Source organism: Motacilla alba, chromosome 6, assembly GCF_015832195.1.
Source record: "Motacilla alba alba isolate MOTALB_02 chromosome 6, Motacilla_alba_V1.0_pri, whole genome shotgun sequence".
NCBI classification, from domain to species: domain Eukaryota; kingdom Metazoa; phylum Chordata; class Aves; order Passeriformes; family Motacillidae; genus Motacilla; species Motacilla alba.
In genome coordinates, this window is record NC_052021.1 from 23,873,625 (window position 1) to 23,894,513 (window position 20,889).

The 20,889-nt window shown below is 43.4% G+C and overlaps 1 protein-coding gene across 4 annotated transcripts in view; it reads left to right on the plus strand.

Moving 5' to 3' along the window:
- Positions 1 to 20,889, plus strand: part of NEURL1 (neuralized E3 ubiquitin protein ligase 1) — a 143,933-nt gene that overhangs the window by 71,388 nt on the left and 51,656 nt on the right. For all 4 annotated transcript variants that reach the window (XM_038141686.1, XM_038141685.1, XM_038141688.1 and 1 more), the window contains exons 2-3: positions 11,515 to 11,756; positions 16,194 to 16,515. In XM_038141686.1, the coding sequence (XP_037997614.1) occupies positions 11,515 to 11,756; positions 16,194 to 16,515 (564 nt within the window). The remainder of the gene's footprint in view (positions 1 to 11,514; positions 11,757 to 16,193; positions 16,516 to 20,889) is intronic.

The following is a 20,889-nucleotide window of genomic DNA, read 5'->3' on the forward strand; positions in this document are numbered from 1 at the left end:
CCAGTTCAACAGCTGCATTTCCCTGTGCTGTTAGAAAGAGCATCTGTCAGGGATGCTGTGTGGTCCTTATTACATTATAATTTAGTGCTGTGACTTATAAAAACAGGAGCATTTATGTACTTAAAAAACAACCCCACAAACCCCTAAAAAAATTAAAGCTCCAGCTGATCTTTCTTAGCAGAAGAAATGCCCCTCGTCTGAACATTGACTAAAGGATGTTACACTTTTTTTAAGCTAAAAAAAACAAGGAAAATGGATGGATGAGTTGGTCTCCACACTTAATTGCTCCTTGCTTTTCTGAAATAGTGTTTGTCTCTTTCCACTGAGAGAATAAAGTCCCCTGAGCCCTTTAGGCTTGTTTCCAGTTCACACATGATCTTCAAGGCTCTCACACTATAAATGTGGCTTCATCAGGAACAATGCTCTGATTCGTGTGGCATCAAATTTCTTCCTCTTTTCACTCTTATCAATACATCAATGTGCAAAAATGCCCCTCTGCATGAATTGTAAAGCAGTGTGTTGTTCCCATTCCAAGCTGGCTTGGTTTTCTAGCCCATCTCTCTTCCTTCAGCTATTTAGAAATGCAGTCAACTTTTCATCTTCATGATGTTCCTCCTGTGCATCACCCAGCTTCAGTAGATGGTAACTGATCATCTGTGTCAGGAAAGATGATGCAAGTAGATCTGCAGCAATATAAAATTGATGAAAACTGAATTATTGGGAAGTTTTTTCCTGTTTGTACACAGTGATGTTCAATTTCAAAGCCAGAAGTGGCAGAAGTTCCTTGGTGTGTTCTCACAGGAAACATTGGCGTACCTCCTCTATAAAAGAACTGACTCTATTACCCAAGTAATTAGAAAATAATCATGAAGGTTTGAGGGGGTTCTGTGAGAGTGTATAATGAAAGGGCTTGGAGCTTCTAGTTTGAAGTGTATTTTTGCCTATGCAAATCAGGAGGACTAGAACTAACTTCCATATGCTGTTGTGATGACAAAAGCAGTCACTTCCTGCTGTCCTCTGGGGCAAGGAATAGCACTGGCCATGAGTATGGAACAGCATGGGTCCTGACAGATTCATTAAAATAAAACAAAATCAGATAAAACATATGCTTACTTACACAGTTATGTTCCTCTTATTCCTATTTATTTTCTCATATGCAGCCTGTAAACACTTCTGGGCAGGACCCATCTCTTCTTTCTCTTTGTGAGTTTCAGCATGAGGTGGTGGCTAGCAGGTAGGGTGACTTTTGAAGAAATAAAACAGGTTTGTGTGCTCTTGTCTTCAGGCAATAAGGATTCAACACCCTTGGTCTTCTACTGGCTGACCCATGGCAGCAAATGCTGAGGAGAGCGAGTTCCTGCATGGACTGCTCCATCAGCTGTTTGAAGCAAAAAGTGAAGTGAGAACTTCATGGGGCTGGCATGGGAATTGCTAGGCAGGATGGTGGAATAATATTCACACTGGTTCTTTGAATAAGCACCAGAGATACTGCTTGTTTTAGTTAAAATAAACTGTAACTTTATGGTCTGACTGGCTGGTGGAGTTTCATGTTTTAATTCAGTGGGCCAAGTTCAAGTTCTGGTCTGCTAAAGAAACAGAGTTATTTACTGGTAAAGGGTGTTGAAAGTGGTGCAAGCGATGTGCTGCAGAGCCAGATGAGAGTGGGAAAGTCAGTAATTTAGATTCCACTTGTGACTGTGGTACAGAAAGTGCAGATTAATGAAGGAATGTGTGCATAGAGGGCCAAATTCTTGCGTAAAGGGAGAAATGTTGCCCTTTCTCCTGGTTTGCCTCAGCAGTACTTATATTATTTGCCTGGAAAATAAAAATATTTTAATTGTGCAGCGGTTAACACTTCTAATGCTACTGGAGTCCTCCCTGGTCTGGGCTAAAGTTCTTGTTTCTGATTTCTATTTGTGCGTTGAAGTTGCTGGAGAGCAGGCTAGTGCCCTGCCCTGGGCTGGGAGTTTTACTTCTGGACACTTGTGCTGTCTCTGCCAGGTGCCCTGGGAGTTTAAGAGGGTGATGGTGGAAGTCAGGCATAGAGCTCTGTGCTTTCGTCCCAGCAATGTACCTAAAAAAAGCCATTTTGATGACAAACTTTTGCCTCATTTAGTACCCAGTGCAAGTTACTTTGCAGGAATTTGTTACAGATTAACTAGTGGTCTGCCAAAAAAAATCCATCTCTTTATAACTTTGTGAGATTGGAGAGCCTTGGTTAATCACAAAGGCCTGTTGTGCTTTAGGAGACAGGGAGTTGTTTGGGTTTTTTTTTTTAAATAAGAGAGTATGAAGCATGAGGAGAACAAACCAGAATAATCCAAGAGGTTGGAAAAAAAAATGGAGTAAACCTAAGTGAGAGAGAAATGCTGGATAAAGTGGGGCTAGTGAAGGAAGGGGAAGATGTGAGAGAGAGAAGTGGCTGAGAAACTTTAATACTTGTGACAAGGGAGGAGGAGGAAGAAGGAGGAAGGGATGGCAGAGAAAGCAGAGAGGAAGGTTGTATGTTCTGTGAGTTTTCCTGAAGAAGAAATGGACAGAGGAAGAGAGAGTGGAATGGAAGAAAGGAAGAATTTATTAAAAAAATGTGGCTCCTATAATCCTGAAATATTTAAGAGGATATTAAATGTGGCCAAATAGTAAAATTAATAGTAAATTTTGACCTGCTTGATAAGTTGCTAGCTCAAATAACCCCTTACTTTCAGGATTTATTTGCTGCCAAACAGGAAATAAAGCCAGTGGAATCAATGTCTTTTGGGTCTAGTCAGTGTGGAGCAAGACTAGAGTTTCAGGTAATTTTTCCTTTGTAAGCACATTCATATTCCATTTCACAAGAACATAAACCCTACAAAACCCCCTTGCATAAACAGCAGCCAGGTGACCCTGAGTAGATATATATTTAAAGAACTTCCCTTTAGGACTGCTTTTGGACTTCATATTGAAAGGAAATCTTTGACATTTGGGTGACTGATGTGGATGGAAATAGATTGGACTCTGTTCTGACTAACAGCAAAGAGAGCAGTGCAATTTTCTGATGCAGAAAAAGGGAATTTTCAGTTGATCAGAAAGAAATTAAAATAGGGGGAAAAAACAACCAAACAAAAAAAGACATAGAAAAGACATCCTATTTCCACAGCTACCAGTCTACAGGAAGGAAAGAGCAGGGACCTGAGTTTGGGGACATTGGCACATCAACCTCAGATAATTTTGGCAAAAGATCACTGCACCTCACAAGTTTAAATATGGATGGGGTAAGGAGCTGCTCCTGGCAATTGTGCTCTCAAGAGACCCTGCAAGGAAAAACAGCAGGGCACTTTCAGGAGGAGGGGTGTAAAACAAAATGGTTTGGGCACTGTGTTTTTAAACAAGACCACACACAAAATGACCCACCTTTACAGTATCTTGAAGTGACTCTAAATTGGTGTTTTACATTAGAAATAAACCACACTCCAAGTGTAATTGTCATGTATGATAGCAGAAAAACTGCCTTCTGAGAGTCTTTAGAAATGGCATTCCAGCATAAAACTTCATGACAGGTGGTACTGAACAGAATCTAAACTCTCCAGCTGGGTAAGAGGAGATGCTCTTCCACTGCTCTACCATTCATCCCAGTGCATGTCTTTCTTGATTGGAGGTGGTCTCTGATTAGGGAGCTGTGCTAACAGGACCCTCGGGATATGGAAGCATCCTCCAGCTGATCATCCATATAAGCATAATTCAGGTATGCTCCGCAAAATACCCTGTCTCTTTCCACAGATGCAAAGAAAAGCATCTGATTATGTTGTAAATATGCAGTGGGAGTAGCTTGGTGTGGGCCTAATTCAGCATCTTGATCTAGGGGCACATCTTTGACTTTACACAGACACAACTCAAAGCAAAATCAAGAGCTTGAGTTCAGAACCACAACTTCTCTAATTTTCTTTGCATGGCTTTGTCAGTAGGCTACACCATTTCTACCATCTCTGGGATTTTGGTTCTAAAGATCCATTTGGTTGTCCCTACTGCTCTTACGTTTGCTTTCTCCTGCTCTCCATTGCTCCCACGTCCTTTCTAATCCTGACAAATAAATGAAGTTTAACCTTGATAGGTTACCTCTGTTTCTGGTGAACTCTCAGTATTCAGACTTTCAAGCTATTACACTGTAGATGGAAACTGTGCCCAGGATAGACTTTCCATTAAACTGTATTTAAATTGGAAGAGAATGCTGGCACCTCAACAAGTATTCCAGAATTAGATCCCAAAATACTGAGGCTAGCTAATCTTTTGGAAGAACAAAAACTCTTACTGATTTATATTTAGCAGGGGGAATGCATTTTAAAAACACAGCCTATATGAGGCCCCTTGAAGAAAACATCTTTTACATTGATTTGTAGTGCATGGAAATACTACACAGCCGTAAAATATTTGCACTTGGGCTCTGCTTTTATGTCTTTTTGGTTTTTTTTTCCTTCAGTATGAACTGTCATGAACTCTCTGAGAGTGGCTGCTCTGCTGCCTGTGGCTGTGCAGTGAGACAGGGCTGCCTGTGGGGCAGCAGCTTTGCTGTTCATCAGGGCTGTGCCCAGTGTTGCAGGAGGGGAAGGGGAGAAGCAGCAGCGCAGGCAGCACCACGGTGGGAACACCCAGCTTGTGACTGTGAGGCTTTGGTTCAAAGGGGCTGCAAATATTTGTACTGTAGCCTGGGACCTGTGTAGAGAGGGATGAAGGGCTGCTGGCCCTAATCTCAGCATCATAGCTCTAAGCTGAATGTCTGCAATGACTACTTGGGCTTGGTTTCCATGATAAATTAGCAGGAATTCTGTAATGTTAATGAAAGTGTAACATGTTCTATGCATAGTTCTGATCTATACTAAGGAAATGATTAACTGGAGTTACAGTAGATGTGAGAGGTCAATGGCTTATCCCAGCTGGGCAGTTTCTGGAAAAGGAGCTATGGCAGGTTTGTTAATGCAGTGAGTCAGAAAAGCAAACATAACTTATAAATTATATGTAATCTTATGGCCAACAGTGTATCAGCTTATCTTTGAGAAGATAAGGATTATCAACAGACAGAGCATGGAAAGTTCTGCGTGTTTTTCTTCCTTATGTCCCACCATCTGCAGCACAGACAGATCAGCCATCACCCTGGGCAAGCTGTTTCTCTTCCTCCTGAAGCATCAGATATTAGAAAAGGAGAAGATTAACAAACTGCACATTTACAGGAGGATGATAAACAGAATTTTTGAAACATCCTTAGACCATAAACCTAACTAGGCTTAACTTGCTTTCTTTTGTTAGAAGACATATATATATTAATACATTTCTCTGCTGACAGAGCCTACCTGATCACAGCAGAGCAAAATTGTTCTAAATCAGGAAAGAAATTTTAGATGCTTCCACAGCATGATTTCTTACTTTGATCTTAATTTCCTACCCACAACATCAACCTACAATAATAAGTTAGTAAGCTATAGTAAGAAAAATAAAGTTGCAGTATCACCAAGATGCAAAGAGAATAAGGTCAGAAGTGCCTCCCTGCTGTCAAAAACATAATTATTGCACAGGCAAGTTGTTCCTGCCTGTGCATCAGAGGAGCTGCTGGAAGCTGCTGTAGAGAGGAGTGGTTGCTGCTGATGCAGAGATGTCAGTCTCTTTCCATGGATTTGTCTGGAGCCTGGGGGTGCAGCTCCCAAGGCAATTCCTCCTGCCCAGCAACTTCCAGGGGGGCTGCTCACCCCCTCTCTCCTTACCTGGCAGAAGGGAGCATATGGCTGCTTCCTTATGCTCTGCTGTTCTTATGTGCTTAGTGGGCTTATGGTCCACAGGGGCTCAGGGGGATTTGCACGGGGAGAGGGCAACGAGGGACCTGGAAAGGATCTGCATCCATGGGAAGTGGAGTGGTACCAGAGGTCTCTGTGGTGTGTCACAAGAGTAGCTGAATTTTTGGGAATGACTGACAGACATTGAGTAAACAGTGCCTAATTAGGGACCAGGAGATGTTAATGATTACACAGCATCGTAACTGAAGATATGAAATTTAAAAATTCATTTATAAGAGGAAGAGATTTCTTCTCAACAGCCTTATGTGCGTATAGAACTATAGTCACGCTTTTCTTCTTGATAGCATCTATTCTTCAACAAAGAAAAGGGCCTGATCAGCCTTTAAGTGCTTGCAGAGCCATCAGCTGGATTGCTCCTCCTGGAGATGGAGTGTGTGAGGATTTGTCTCCTCAGCTCAGTCCTGCACTGATGTCCTCTCCTTCTGCCTCTCCTGCATTTTGAGGGTCTTCCTCACCTTCCTTCCCTCATCTGGCAGAGTCTTCTCTGGGCTCTGCACAGAGACATCATCTCATGTCTCTGTGTAATTTCAACAAGAAACATTAGTTCAGCCTTATCCTTTTTGTAACTGATTAGCAGATTCACTTCTCATCCGTAGTACTTAAATCTGCTTTGACCAGCCTAAACTTTTGCTCTGAGTATTTTGCCTTTAAAAAAAAATTACAAACAACTCAGTCTTATTATTACTGAAGCAGAGCTCTTCTGTCACTCCTCAGCTCCTTTCCTTTCATCTACTTTTTTCAAGCTTTACAGAAGTTGCCACGCTTCTGACTCTTACTGTAGTCAGAGCCTCAGCATTGTCTTCAAGGAAGCTTTTGTAAATCCTCACATCCAGGTTCTGACCAGGCACTCCTAAGTTGAGGTGTTCAGCTGTGTTGCTAAAGAAGCCCCACTCCCAGGTCACTGCCTGGCACTCCTGCAGAGGTTGCTGTCTCTGTGCATCCTGTTGGACAGGACATGTCTCTGCTTCTCAGCTACAGCACTGCAAGTGATAGACAGCAAATGCACATCCCAGCTAAGCTGGGAGACAGAGGAAATGCCAGTGTCTCTCTCAGCTCATCCTCCTAAATGCCCTCAAACACACCAGTATGAGTCTTGCAGATCCCACTTGCATCTATCCCATCTTTAGGACACAGCCTTTCTCCTTTCCTTTCTGTTCTGAAGCTTTGAAATAATCTCTTCTGCCCTTGACAAACAAAGTCTTGCTGTGCTTGTATTTATTACAAATTTCACCTGTTGCACCTATTTTTCTGCCCTTTATCCTTACTGTCACTTTTTGCATCTCTTCCATTAATGTAAATTTTCTTTATGAAATGAAAAAACAGCTTCTTTACTTTGAGGGCTCCACACAAATTAACCACTCCCTTCCCACCACTTGTCAGTCAGGTTTGAAAGATGGATCCATTGCAGATCATCCTGCAAACAACTCCAGCTTCTGCTGCCCAAGTTTTATACTGGCTGGGGGGAGGCTTCTCACAGATGCTGTAAAACCACCCTTGTTGTCTTTCATATCTCTTACTGTAAAGACAGCTTAGACAACTTTGTATTTCAGGTTAAAAAAAAAAAAGGACTGGTGTTATCTCCTTTCATATGCATGTGGTTTGTCTGCACCTGCCTCTTGTCTTGCAGTTTGCAATTTAAATGGAAAATCTTACCCTGTGCACGAACCTCCTCGCTTGATACATCTTGTCACCTCTAAAATAGCACAGATGAAAATAATGTTTTGGCTTTGACTTCTTTTGGAGTCTTGGATGGGAATGCTAGATCTGGCCACCTGGCTGAGTTCCACCTTGTAGATAGTTCCCTAATTCATTAAAGTTTAACCCAAAATGCTCCTTAATTTGGATTTAGCACTCTACAATTAACCCTTTGCATTTCTATCATTGAGTACCCCAACACTTGCAAAGCCATAATCTCTTCCTGTGGAGAATCAAAGCTTTGCTTTGGCTTCTTGGTCATCTTGCCATGCAAACATGAGTACTTCACTGTGGTGACAGCAGTCTGACAGGATCCTTGTCATCCTACAGGCCCAGGGAGAGTTGGGTATAGACTGGAGATACATTATTATTTACTCCCTCAAGAGCAGCAAACATGTTTTTAAAGGCAGGGAAGATTTGCATTATTTTATGGTTCTCTTTCTTCTGTGCACATGCCCTGGGTCAGGCTGCATGTGAGGAAACAAGGTTTGCAACCCCTTTCAAGTTTCCACTCGTGTTAAGCTAATGTTTATTTTTAGTAAACTGTATTTCAAATTGTGCTTTTAAGAATCTTTTTGCAAAGCCTAGCACAACAATTTCAGTATGTTTTATCCTTCTGAGCTTTTTATTAACAAATATAAAAAGGGTTTAAAGGATCAGTGTAACTAGTTATGTTGTATTTCACTGATAATTTTCAAAAGTATGGGACCAGCTGAAGAAATGCTAAGGATTACAAGCATTCATTTCGGTTGAATTTTTTTCTCCCTGTGCTGCTACTAACTACCCAGCTTTGGGAAGGCTGTGTGGATTCTCCTTCAGGGGCAGGCCTTTTCTGCTGTGCTGTGTGTGTTCCTGTCCCCACACCCACACATGGCTTCCTTTTCTTCGTTCTCAAAATCCTTCCCTTTTAAGTGCTTATCCAGTAAGGCCACCTGCCAGATAAAGCACTGTCAGCCTCTCTTGATAAGGTAATAACTCTGAAACACTGTTCTCCATTCATAGTGTGGTGTTTGCCCTGCATGCTCATTTCACTTTCCCTTGCCTGCAGCACAGGTACCTCTGTCCCCACCCCAGACCTCTCCTTCTCCCCAGGCAGACAAGGATGTGTCATTTCCATTTGCTACTGCGTGTCAGTCTTTGGGCTCTGTTTTAAAGTCTTGTTTTCTGTTTCTTTCAATTCTGAATGATACTTATTTCACACACTGTAAGAAATTTATCTTTAATACCTTGCAGTCAGTTTCCAATCTGAAATGAGTTTTACAGTATTCTCCTAAGTGCCTATTGAGATATTTTCAACTGGCAAAAATGTATATTTTAAAAAATAAATCCAGGCATTTCTTGCAGCATTCAAGAAATCCCAAGCCTTTAAGATTATGCCTAATGTTTGCAGAGCATGAACACTGCTGGTGAAAGCCCCTAACAGGTTTTGAGCTGCATTTTTCTAAGCTGAGAACTGCCAGGGTTGGCTTGTGTGTAGTGAGTTGTATACAGTGTGTTCATACCTTGAGATCCAGGAGACCAGGGACATGTAATGCGCAGGGCAGGAGGAGTGTGCCAGCTTTGGGGAAACACTCTGCTTTACCAAACAGCTCCAAAAAGGATACTCTTAGGAGTGGGACACTGAAAGCAGAGCGGTTCAGCTGGGTTATGGTGTGGTTCATGTTAGCATCTCCTTCACCTTGGCTCTCCTAAAGGTTTCAGAAGATCCAGTCCATGGCCTTGTGGCTCAGGGAAGCAAGTGGTACTTTACCACTTCTGCCATGCTCTTGGCAGGGCTTATGGTATTATGGGGACATCTTGTTCAGGGCTCAAACCCAGTGCTGGGTGCAGTAGTTCAAACAGCATCTAGAACTGGGCATGGATGGAGAAGTGAAGTCAAAGCTAAGGAGTGAGCAGCTGCTGTTCTTTGTGACATGGAAACTGGAAAGCTGTACTGGGTTCCACAGTGCACCTCTGGGTTTGCAGCCCTTCAACACAGAGGCTGTTTTCAGACAGGCATGATCTTTCTCTTGGGACTTTTGTCACAAGATAGCAGTTTCAAAGGGGTGATAGTCGAGGACACACCTAGTTTGCAAAAGTCTAGTGGTACTGGAAGGGATTCAGCCTCCTGTTCTTTGGCTCATGAGTTGGTCTCTAATTAAAGAGTTTTAGGCAGTACTCTGAGAAGATTCTGTCTGTGGGCCTGCTGCAGCTTGTATTGTCTTCTGACCACCCAGTCTGGTCTGTGGGAAAAGCCAGGGTGCACCACCCCAGGTCAGCAGTGAACTTTCCAAAGTGAAAAGGTCAGGCTCATGTGAGCTTCTGCATCCTGGCCTTTCCCTGTCAGGCTCCCCTTTCACACAGTCTGTTCCTCCCAAAGGTTTCCCTCCGTGACCTGCCTGCTCAGGTTAACCTCTACTTTTTCTCTGTAGTCTGCAGCTTATTTCTCCTCCATGGGTGAGGAACAAGAGAAGGAGGTTGACATATTCCACATCACTTTTGGCATCAAAAAATTCCCAGTTGATTCATCTCTCCCATAAAACATTAATAGAAGTGTTTAGGTAACAGCCCTGCTGTATGACCTCCCTGCTCTGTTCTGAACAGTGCTGTTGCTGAAAATGGGAGGAAAAACCCCAGCAAGAAGATGAGAAGGCCAGAGTGACAGATGCTGAAGTTGAATTATAATGTTCTCATCAGAAGCCAGCATTTTAAGTTCTGCTGATAGTTAATCACACTCAGCCTGAGCATGTGCTGTTACAGCTTTGTGTAGCTACAAGCTAAGACTACCCACAAGGCTGGAAGGAAGAGGGTCTGGACTTTTTATTGCAAAACCCAGAGTTATATTAGAGGTACAAGCATTATTTTTAGTAGTTATAGAAAGACATAGCAGGGAGCAATTAATTTGTGTTAAGAATATAGATAATTAGTTTCTATTATTTGTGTGTTTGAAGAGTACTGTTTAGTCATGCATCTCTGCAGCACAAACTGGCACATTCTTAGATCATATTTGCTTTTGTAGCGTCCTTCAGTCTGTCACAGAATAGTCCTGTATTCTATTGGTACTCTGATTCCAAATTTAGGAGTATTTCCTCCCAAACATATGTGCATGATGTAGTGTGTGTGTGCACACAAGGAAGAGGAAGCAGATGACTTGTATTCAGTAGAGTGGTTGTTTTGAGCTGAAACTGCTGCAGGCTCCCTGTTGAAAGGAAACGTGCCTGTCCATTTGTTCAGGAACAAAACTGCTGTCGTGGCAGTGCTGATCCTGCGTCAAGTCTTTCTGTAGAGTCTTGAGTGGAGAAAGATGTAATTTCTTCCATCATTCACAGCCTTTCCTCCTCTTACCTTTCCTCACTGGAATCACGGTGTGCTGGTCAATGCCTCCGTGACATGTGGGATCTCAGCTGAGGTTCTTATCCGTGGAGGAGAGAGGAGACTGGATGGGAGTTGGTGGAGAGATCCAGGTGGGTCACTGCTCAGTGGTGCTTGAGTATGAATTATCCATGTGTGTGCCTGAGCTGGCACGTGGCACAGGTGGATAGGGTACCCAGGCACATGGACACAAAAATCAGTGGAGTTGCTGTTGCAAAGGAGGTGTGAGAGAAATGGTCAACTTGTGTAGGAGTCCTCTGGAAGTGGAAGATTGTTCCCTAGGTGTGACAGCTTTGATACAGCCACTTCACAAGTGCTTTGCTCTGTGTGTTTTAGAACCAATTCTTGTGTTCTCTTCTGGTCTGTGGCCTCAAGATGGCCTGTGATTTCAGTGCTGAAGTGCAGTCTCAGTGTCATGCTCTGTCCTGCCAGATTGTCCAAACAGGAGTCGTCAGTATCCTTGCAGTTTTTTAGTGCAGAAGATGCTCTAATATCCCCTGGTGGTTTACAGTTTAAGGATTTGGCTACCTTTGTTTTGTTTTACCTATACTTTCTATTTGAAGTATGTCTACTTTTTTTTTTTTTAATTGGAAATTTCCGTATTACTCACAGTATATTTGAAGCCCTTTTTTCCCCATTCTGCTTTCAGATTCCATTGGTGGGTCATTTTCAACTTCCTCCCACCGATGCCACCACAAGCAGAAGCACTGTCTCCCCATCCCACAGTGTGGAACTCTGTCCATCAGCCCTCTGCTTTTCCATCCTCACACGAAGGGATCCCAGATCATCATGGACACAACACAGAAGGCAGTGAAACGCCAGGCTAGCTTCTGCAATGCCATTACCTTCAGCAACAGGCCCATTGTTATTTATGAACAAGTCAGGCTTAAGGTGAGTAAATTATACCTTCCCTTTTTGCCATGGGATCTGCTGGGAGTGAATGCTGGGGTGTACTGGCTTTGGTGCTTGCAGCAGATCTTTAGCCCTTCCTTGAAAAGTGCAGTAGTCAGATCTTGGCCTTAAAGATCTGCAATCTTCATTGGTACTTCTGCTTTTGTCACTGTAGTTCTTGGAGCCATAGATACAGACTGCTGTAGAAATGGAGAACAAAAGGGAATTCCACCTTGCAAAACCACTTACATTGATGTTAGACAAGTACAACAGATTAAATTGAGATCACTTGGAAAGCCAGGAGATAAGAGGTCAAAAAGGTCCTAGAAGGTTCCTTGCTCACATGCTTGGCAGGAAAAACAAAGGAGGTTGGAGGAAAGAAGGAAAGGATGAAAGGAGCAATCAGTGTGATTGCAGTTACTGTCTAAGGAAAGGACCTTTCTGGCAGTCTGGCTGCTTTGTTGAATCAGTCACCTGATAGCATTAGGATCGGAGGAGACAACATTGCAGGGATCACATTTTTCTCACTGGCACAGGCTGATTTCACTTCCTTTGTGTCTGCGGTAGCCTGGAGGATGGAGTTTGTACCATGGTATCCTGGTACCATGCCATGCTGCAGCTGGCATGAGAAATCCAGCTCCTCTAAGACAACATGCCTCCATGAACACCAGGAACTGCTTTCTGATGAAGAAACTCCTCCATGTCCTTAGGAACTGAAGCACTTTTCAGATTATCAGCATCTTAAGGAGCTTGGGACCCTTGAAACTTTATCCTTGATCCTTTCCAATCTTTATGCCCTCTAGTTATGGGACTGTGTTTTTCTGTTCATAGCCAATTTCATGCCTTTATTGGAACAAAAAAGGTCATCTTTGGCCACTTTAGTTCGTGGCACACATGAATGATCTGACTGCAAATCCTTCATTTGTGCAGAAGGAGTTTTCCGGAAGGTTTGTCAGCATATGGATACCCAGTTTGAATGATCTTGCTATTGCCCATTTCTAGAGCTCCTGGAATGCTGTGCCATACAGCAGCATTTCAGCCTTCCCTGCCTCTTCCTTCACAGCCAGCAAAGGAGCAAGGAATGAGGGACATGCTTCCTTTTGGAAATATGTGGAGATTTCAGTGATTTCAGGCTCAGGCCCAGAGATAGAAAATCCCCACTACAGGTTTGTTGTGCTTCCTGTGGGGTTCTTACTGCTTCTGCCCAGGCTGGAAGCCCAGCAGGAATCTCTCACATTGCCTAATGAGATTTTTCCCATGTTGGTCAGCAGTTTGGACAAGCAACTGTGACAAATAATCTGGGAGGAGATGAAAGCAACATTTCACTTTTGAAGACACCATCAAAGATTTGAGTGGATTTAGTGGTTTAGGCAAAAGTTCTGGGTTATTTCTTCCTCATTCTGAAACAAGGTAGCTATCTGTGGAAATTCACATTTGTTTATCTGTGTATTTGGGAATTTTAGCTTGCATAACGTATGTGAAGGATATGCATGCAAATCTGCACAAGAGATTTATGAGCAGAGCTCCTGCTGACTCCAATGGGAAGGTCTCATGGGAGTAATCAACAGGCTTTAGCAGAACTTGTACTCTAGGGAGGGATGAATGTGAAAACATCCTTGCTTTTGTATGATAGTCCATCCTGTAACTGCCTTGCTATTGTTTGTGCTTGTGGAAAACAGCATCTTAGACCTTCTTACCAGCCACAAACTACCTGTGAGCCCAGTCATTCAGGTCCTATAAAGTCTCAACTCCCTCTGGAAAACTGAGGAAAGAAGTAAGGAGATTTCATTCTGTTTATTAGCTATTGTATCTCAGGTTTTATTCTGACATTATTTTTCAGCTCTGGGAATATGGGAATATGGCTGTCAAGCAGCCTCAGAGACAAATGCTCCAGCATGATTTCTTCTATGTAATTTGGGGCATTGCTAGGAAGTATAGTTCTCAAAGATGGCATAAGGCAGTAAAGATCAGGAGCCTGAATCTGTAACAGCAGCAATGGTTTAGAAGTTTGGATGTTGATTCTGTATTTTCCTCCCCTTCTGGTACCCGATGGACCTCCCAAGCTTTTCTGCTAGCAGTGCCTGCTGAAAAGAGAATTTGGTCCATCATTAACTGTTGCCTTTTTTAGCAAAACTGTGTGCCCTTTGTCCAGCTGTGTCTAATTCTTGGCAGGCTTTATACTTGATTTTAATTTGGATATTAGTTTGCCTGTGGTCAGACTGTATTGAGAACTGTTAATAGGTGCTGATTAATACATGAAACATGTGCAGCCTCAATTACCATATGAACATTTACTTCATGCTGCCTGTGATTGCTGTGAAGTATTGGCGAGAGGCTGAATTGTACAAATGACAATGAGACCATTTTTATCTTAGACCCAAAAGCTTTTAGGGCTTGCAGTAAATTTGCTGCAAAAAATAACCCAGGCTTGTTCTTGGAGTGTAGTATGTTTCCCTTTTTTGTCACGTGCACACCCTGTTAACCCCACTTCTACTGGGGACATGCATGATGCCATCCCTCCCTGGCCAGGTGTATAAGATAGCAAATGTGCTTCAGTCCTTTTTAGTGCCATCCCAGTGTCCACCCCACAAGCAGGAGCTTCTCATGGTTCCTGGGACTGAGGTCAGTGCTCAAGTGTTTCATGTAAACAGTTCAGGTGCCTGGATGGACTGAGTAGGGATAAAGAGCAGCACTCCCTTAACTGAAAACTTGTCCATTGATAACTTTTTTTCTGAGCTCTGAGTTATTTTCTCTGATACTTTAATTATAAATGAGAAATCTCTGGGCTTTGAACCATGTCTTTGTTGTAAGATTATTGTGACCCCAAGGGCACATGTCTCAGATTTGCCTTGGAGAGGAATATGTAAAAGAAAAACACAGTATTTACAAATTTGATTAGCAAGGAATTCAGAAGTCTAAAAAAATGTCTTGTAGAATTCCTTGGTGAAAATTCTGTGCTTCCAAGCTGGGACATGTGGGGCTGCTGCCAGGCTTTAGAGAACAGTCCTGCAGTCTGGACAGTTTAGTCTCTGTCATTGCCATTCATCTGGGCCATCAGTTCTTTGGCAGAGCATAAAATTACAGAAAGGCAACAAATTTTGTGTGGCCTCTGGTAGGTGGTACCTATCCACGTTTCTGCTCTTGTCCTGTGGCCAGCAGTGGAGTTGCTTGAGGCTGCCGAGGCATTGATGGAAGGTGACTGTCTCAAGTGCTCTTGAGTTTGCTGCAGGTTCAAAGTGTGAACAGATACAGTGATTGTGGGTCAACTGGCATGCATGAACTGTCTTGGCCCCACATCAAAGTTGGATCCAGCATCCTTAGATCTTTCATGTCATAGTCTGGATGCTGACAGGCTGAACCCCTTTGAGAGGAACAATTCCTAGCAGGTTCATACTCAGACAATAAAATGAGAGGAAAAACTTCACCGAGGACATCATCTGAATACCATACTAACTCTAGAAGACTCCTTGCTTCCATGGGAAAAAAAAAGAGACCTTATAACTGGGTAGTGTTTTCAATCTGCTGCGTGTGTTTAGGACGTGCTGCCTGCTCCCCACAGATCCCCTGCTGGCCCAGGCTCAGTTCTTGTGAGTAGAAGCTGATGACTCTAGAGGTATCTGTGATCCTTTGTCCTGCTGTCTGTCAGGTGCAAAAGGATGGATATAACACATGAACCATTCCAAAAACCACAGCAGATGTTCCTGACCCCACACACACTGAGTAATTGCATACTGACAGGTTGGGGAGTAGTTATGCACAACATATTTCACAAAACACCATTCACAGCTGAAATAAGTAGGTTTTCCCAATCATAAGATAACATCTATTGTTGCTTCAAAATTTTGTATTTAACGAAGTCAAATACTCTATATTGTGCTTTCCCACACACAGGTTCTATGCTGCAAGGCTGTAATTTCAATATGTCATCCAATATGACAAGTTAAGTAAGGGAAAGACTGTCTTTTACTTGCCTGAGAAGCCCAGAAAACCCTGTGGAGATAACTGTGATTCTGGAGCTTTTCTCTCAGGTCAGAGAGATGAGAGACCCCATCATCTGAGCACCATGTGGGAAGAGCTCTGCTGAGATTAAAGGTCTTGTGCCCATTTTTGGCACATTTTGTGTGAGGGTTATTCTTAGACCAAAAGGAATTACCCTAGAAATAGAAATGAATCATCATGCATCTGTAATTACATTTCACCTATCCACATAGATTTAATTTGATTTATTTGGTTTTAAATATGAGCACTGTATCCTAAGTGTGCAGCAGCATTGCTGTGTGCAGCTGAGAAAGCTACAGCAGTGCTTGGTGGGTAAAGTTTCCTAAATCTGGTGGGATTTTCTGCATGCTGGCCGCCAGTGTTGGATGCATAAAGCCTGCAGTGTGTGAGTTGGTGTTCCAGTGGCCAGCGCTGTCACTGCTGCTGTTGTCTTTGCAGATCACTAAAAAGCAGTGCTGCTGGAGCGGGGCTCTTCGACTCGGCTTCACTTCCAAGGATCCATCGAGGATTAACCCTGACACTCTGCCAAAGTATGCGTGCCCTGACTTGGTTTCCCAAAGTGGGTTTTGGGCCAAGGCTCTGCCGGAGGAGTTTGCAAACGAGGGGAACATCATAGCCTTCTGGGTGGACAAGAAGGGACGGGTTTTCTACCGGGTGAATGACTCTGCTGCCATGCTCTTCTTCAGCGGCGTGAGGACGGCAGAGCCCCTCTGGGCCTTGATCGACGTCTATGGGCTCACCCGGGGAGTGCAGCTCTTAGGTGAGTACCTGGGTGCAAGCACAGAGGTGATGCTAAGGCATCCCTGACAGCCTGACACCGCCTGTCCCCTCTCTGTGCTGGTACAAGTATAGGGAAACAGCTGTCCTTCCTCCCCAGAGCATCTCAGGACCTCAGCCTGGATCAGTGGCTGTTTGAAACTTAGCACATGAATATCACCTCAGTGGGAGGTGGGAAACAGCTGCTACAATATAGCACTAGAAGCCATCTCTAAGTAAGTGGATCTCTGCTCCGAGGTGTAGCTCTGTTAGAGAAGAGCCTGGAGTGGGTCATACACCTCATAATAATTTATTTTTATATCATCTTGTGCTTTCCCTGTGCCAGAGTGGGGAAGTGGATTTTATGCACTGCGGTTAAATCCTTCCTGGATGGTACTGTTACGATTTTCTGTCAGGTTTAATGGACAGATTTGAAACATGGCTACCTTTCAGATTACCTGAGAGAACCTGTGGCCTGTGGATGTTGCTTTTACAGAGGAGTTTGATTTGTCCTCTAGAGCCTGAAGGCTGGATATGCAGTTGGGGTTGGAGGATGAGGAGTGCTGAGTGCCTGTGTCTTCTGCCATCCTCAGATGAAATTAAGATAGTTTGGCATTCATAAGGACTCAGTCCCATATGTGCAGGCTGCCAAGGTTTGGGATATTTGAGTTTGTACATCTTAGAAGAGCTGAAAAGAATCTCTGAGGTCTGAAGAGCAGGGGGGACCAGGAGTGTCAGCACACAGCCTTAGAGATGGCTTTGCATTGTCACTGGGAGGCAAATTGCAGCACTTCTCCATGTAACAGTAGTTTCATGGGTCTTTTCACCATGGAAAAGGTTAGATGGTACCTTCAGGAGCTGAAGTTCCTTCTGAAGATTAGATGATCTGAGGCTGAGAGAGATCCTAGCTTTTTCCTGCCATGCAGCCTGTTAGTCTGTTAAAGTGACAGCTTTATATCAGCTGTATATCAAAAACGTCAATTAAACTTCTTTCTGACAATTCTACCTCCTTTCTGCATTCTGTGTTCTATTAAAAAATATGGTGGCCATAGCAATCAACACAGGAAGGAAGAGGGATGTTCAGGAGATGAAGAAATGAGACTGACCTTGTTGCAAAAACTCCTGGCCTGAGATTGCACAAGGCAGAGGAATTGAAGAATTTCTCAGCAGTTTTTTCTTTTTGTAGGTGCAGAAAGATTTATTTTTTGTTGTGAATCAGCTTGAATCAGAGCCACTAGGCAGCTGTTCATAGGCCAAGGTGGTGATATTTGAATTGGGATGGAGAATTTGGGCAAATGTCATGCCAAGGGTTCAGTTAGGAAGAGCTTACAAATGACTCCAAGTCCTACGGCTGTTCTTGTGAGATTTGGCTCCTCAGAACTCTGCCTGATTAATGAGGGTCCATAACTCTGGATTATGTGTTTCCTTTCAAAACACCCGAGAAACCATTTCCTATCCGTCATCTGCCCCTGCATTGTCCTAGCATCTTCCACATCCCCTTTCACAAGGAAAATGTGACTTCTGCCAGCCACTGACTTACCTCTAGTCCAAGAGGCTCCAGACTCTTTGGTGAAGTCCCTGAATGAAGCAAGCAGCTTCTGAGTTTACACAGTTGGCGTGGAGCTCAGATATGTATTTATAGCTTGTTCCAGCAGCCTTCAGCAGGCTTTAAGCCTGAAAACTGTGCTGAAACAGCTTCCACCCGAGTCCTCTCCATCTCCATTCATTATTAAACAGCACTAAAAGTCAGAGAAGGGAAATCATCAGCTGTGTTGCCCCTGGATCCTATAGACATTCCCGTTACTATGCTCTGCATGCCTGCTGTAGCGTAGCAGACCACACATATAGCACAGGACAGCTTGCCAAAAACTCCCAGGACTTGACAAATGAATTTCATAGCTTAGCTACAAACATATGGTCGAATTCAGCCTGGTATGGCATGCAGGGCATCTGATGGAGGCTGGGGATGCTGGAGCAGTATGTTGAACAGAAGAGCCTAGCATTTTGGATTCCAGTTCCGTGATTTATTGCCCCCTAACCCCAAACATGTCCCTTGTTCTTAAGTCTCACTATTTTCTCAATGCCTGTAGGGTTACAGGGTCAAACTGCACCTCTGCACAGTCTCCTTTTGCTTTTATGTGTAAGAATCTCACCAAAGGCTTTACCATTTCTGGTGTCTTTTTGTTTATTGCAGAATTACTCTCTTCCCACTCTCAGTAATGTAACTTCACTTCCAAAATGAGACTTGCCAAAGGAAAGACCTGCAGCAGTAAGTCTTGTGTCACTGCAAGATCCCAGCTCTGCAGGGAAATGGATAGAGTGCATTTATGTTCCCAGAAGTGACAACATCCAAAACTGCACATTTTTATTTGCTTTTCTGCATTATGCTGGCAAATCACTTCCAGCCCAAATAAGGGACTCAGTAAAAGAGGGTAATGACCAAGGCTAGTGACACTGTTCCTGTCTCACATATCTAATAAAGAAAGACTTGAATGAAAGGAGGCCCAAAGCCTGTGAGAGTTAAGTGACTTGCCAGAGCAAAAGGTGTCACCTGCCATCATCCTTGTTACCCAGCTCAGTCCTGCCTTTGTCTGCATCACAGGCATTGCATAACATTCTGGCATCACTGAAAAACAGCTGGTTTGTACCTTAATTTTTCTTTTCCTTCTGTTTATGGCTTTACTGACAGCATCAGCCTTACTGACAGTACCCATGTGTCAGTGCTGCTGTCACTGCACAGGTGTATGTGGCTGTCACAGATGTTCCTGGGTCTGACTGCCCTTGCTGTATGTTCAAAGGCAGAGCCCTTTAAGCAGCTTCTTTGCCAGCTGGGTTTTGAAATGAACCAGGGATGAAAAAGGCTTGCACAGTCCACTGCTCTGCAGGCAAGGGGAGTTGGAACTGAGCTGGGACTGTGGTTTGCTGTCACTGCTGGAGTGATTCAAAAGCAGGGACGGGTTTAAATCCACCTTGAGGTGGCTTCAGCGATGAGGCTCACAGTGGTGACAGTCACAGGTGAGAGGCTGCTTCCTTCTCTCTTCTACCCACATTATAGAGATGAAAAGGCTGAAATTCACCCAGGAATCTGGTGTCCTCTGACCACAGGTCTCAGCTGGTTTTCTGCCACAATGTAAGGGCCCACACAGGGGAGTCTGTGGCAATGGAGGGCATGCATGTGCTGTGTTTTAGGGCATGAGTTTCAGTGTAGGTGCAGGCTTAGATGACCTGTAAACATGTCCTTATACAGTGACTCTCCTGCTGACATGCTCAACTTGCAGGCAGGGTGGTTTACAGCTCTGCTTTCCTTTTTGGGCAGCTAATTTTGCAGAAGTGCACTTTTACATTCCAGGGTAATTTAAAGTAATATTTACTAAAAATGTGGCTTGTCCTTATGGTATCACTTCAACATACACACATGCTCATTCACACTTTTAAAAAGAGTCCGAGAAAAATGGAATATAAGCAATCTGCTGCCTTGCTGCTATAGGAAAGCATAAAAAAAAGAAAAGGAAAGGCCCAGCTGTTTAAATTCTGGAGTTTTCAGAGCCGTGGAGGAAGGATGGCAGCTCATGGGAACCAAGTGGTACTGTCTCATACTAACCTGTTTCTCTTAAGCACTGGGCTTGAGCCTGGCATGTGCACTTTCCATGGATTCACTGCAGGACAGCAAGGTTGGCAGCTTCCCTCAGTCACGTGTGCAGCACAGCATGAATGTTCTCAGCATTTTCCCTTACCTTTGGTGGGGGATTACAGGTCTGCCTCTTCTATATGGTGCCTTTTAAAAAATTGCAACATTTGTTTTTCTTTTGAAAATCACCTGTTTTTTTGGGCAGTGACATTGGAGCACAGCATTGCAGAGTGGTTAAGATGGGAAAGGCCCTATGAAGGTCATCTAGTCCTACCACCTACTGTCTTTTCTTTCAAAGCACAATGCAGGTACTCTAAAAGTACAGAAAAATGGGGCTGCAAAACAGTTATGATTCTAGCATACCTCACTTCTCATCCTGTATTTCCAGTGAGGTAATGTGAGGTACAGTCTGCTCATTTTCCTTGGTCCCATTCTTTGCTAGTAAGATCAGCAGTCACACCCCTTTATGTTTATTACTCTGTTCACACTCTTCTCCCATCCATCAGTATTTTCATTCATGCAGTATTTCAGAGTATTCTTGGTCTTTTACCAGCACAGGCTTTGAAAATCAAGGATAATTTTATTTAGATTGGCACACTGAGAGACACCTGCTAAAAGCTAAGTCTCACCACATCTTGTAAGTATAAAATATGTGAAAAACTAGTAAGACCTTGCAAGACTGGAACATTTTAAATGCATGTGTATTGAATATGCATATTAGATTTACCTGAAGTAGAAACATATATAGTA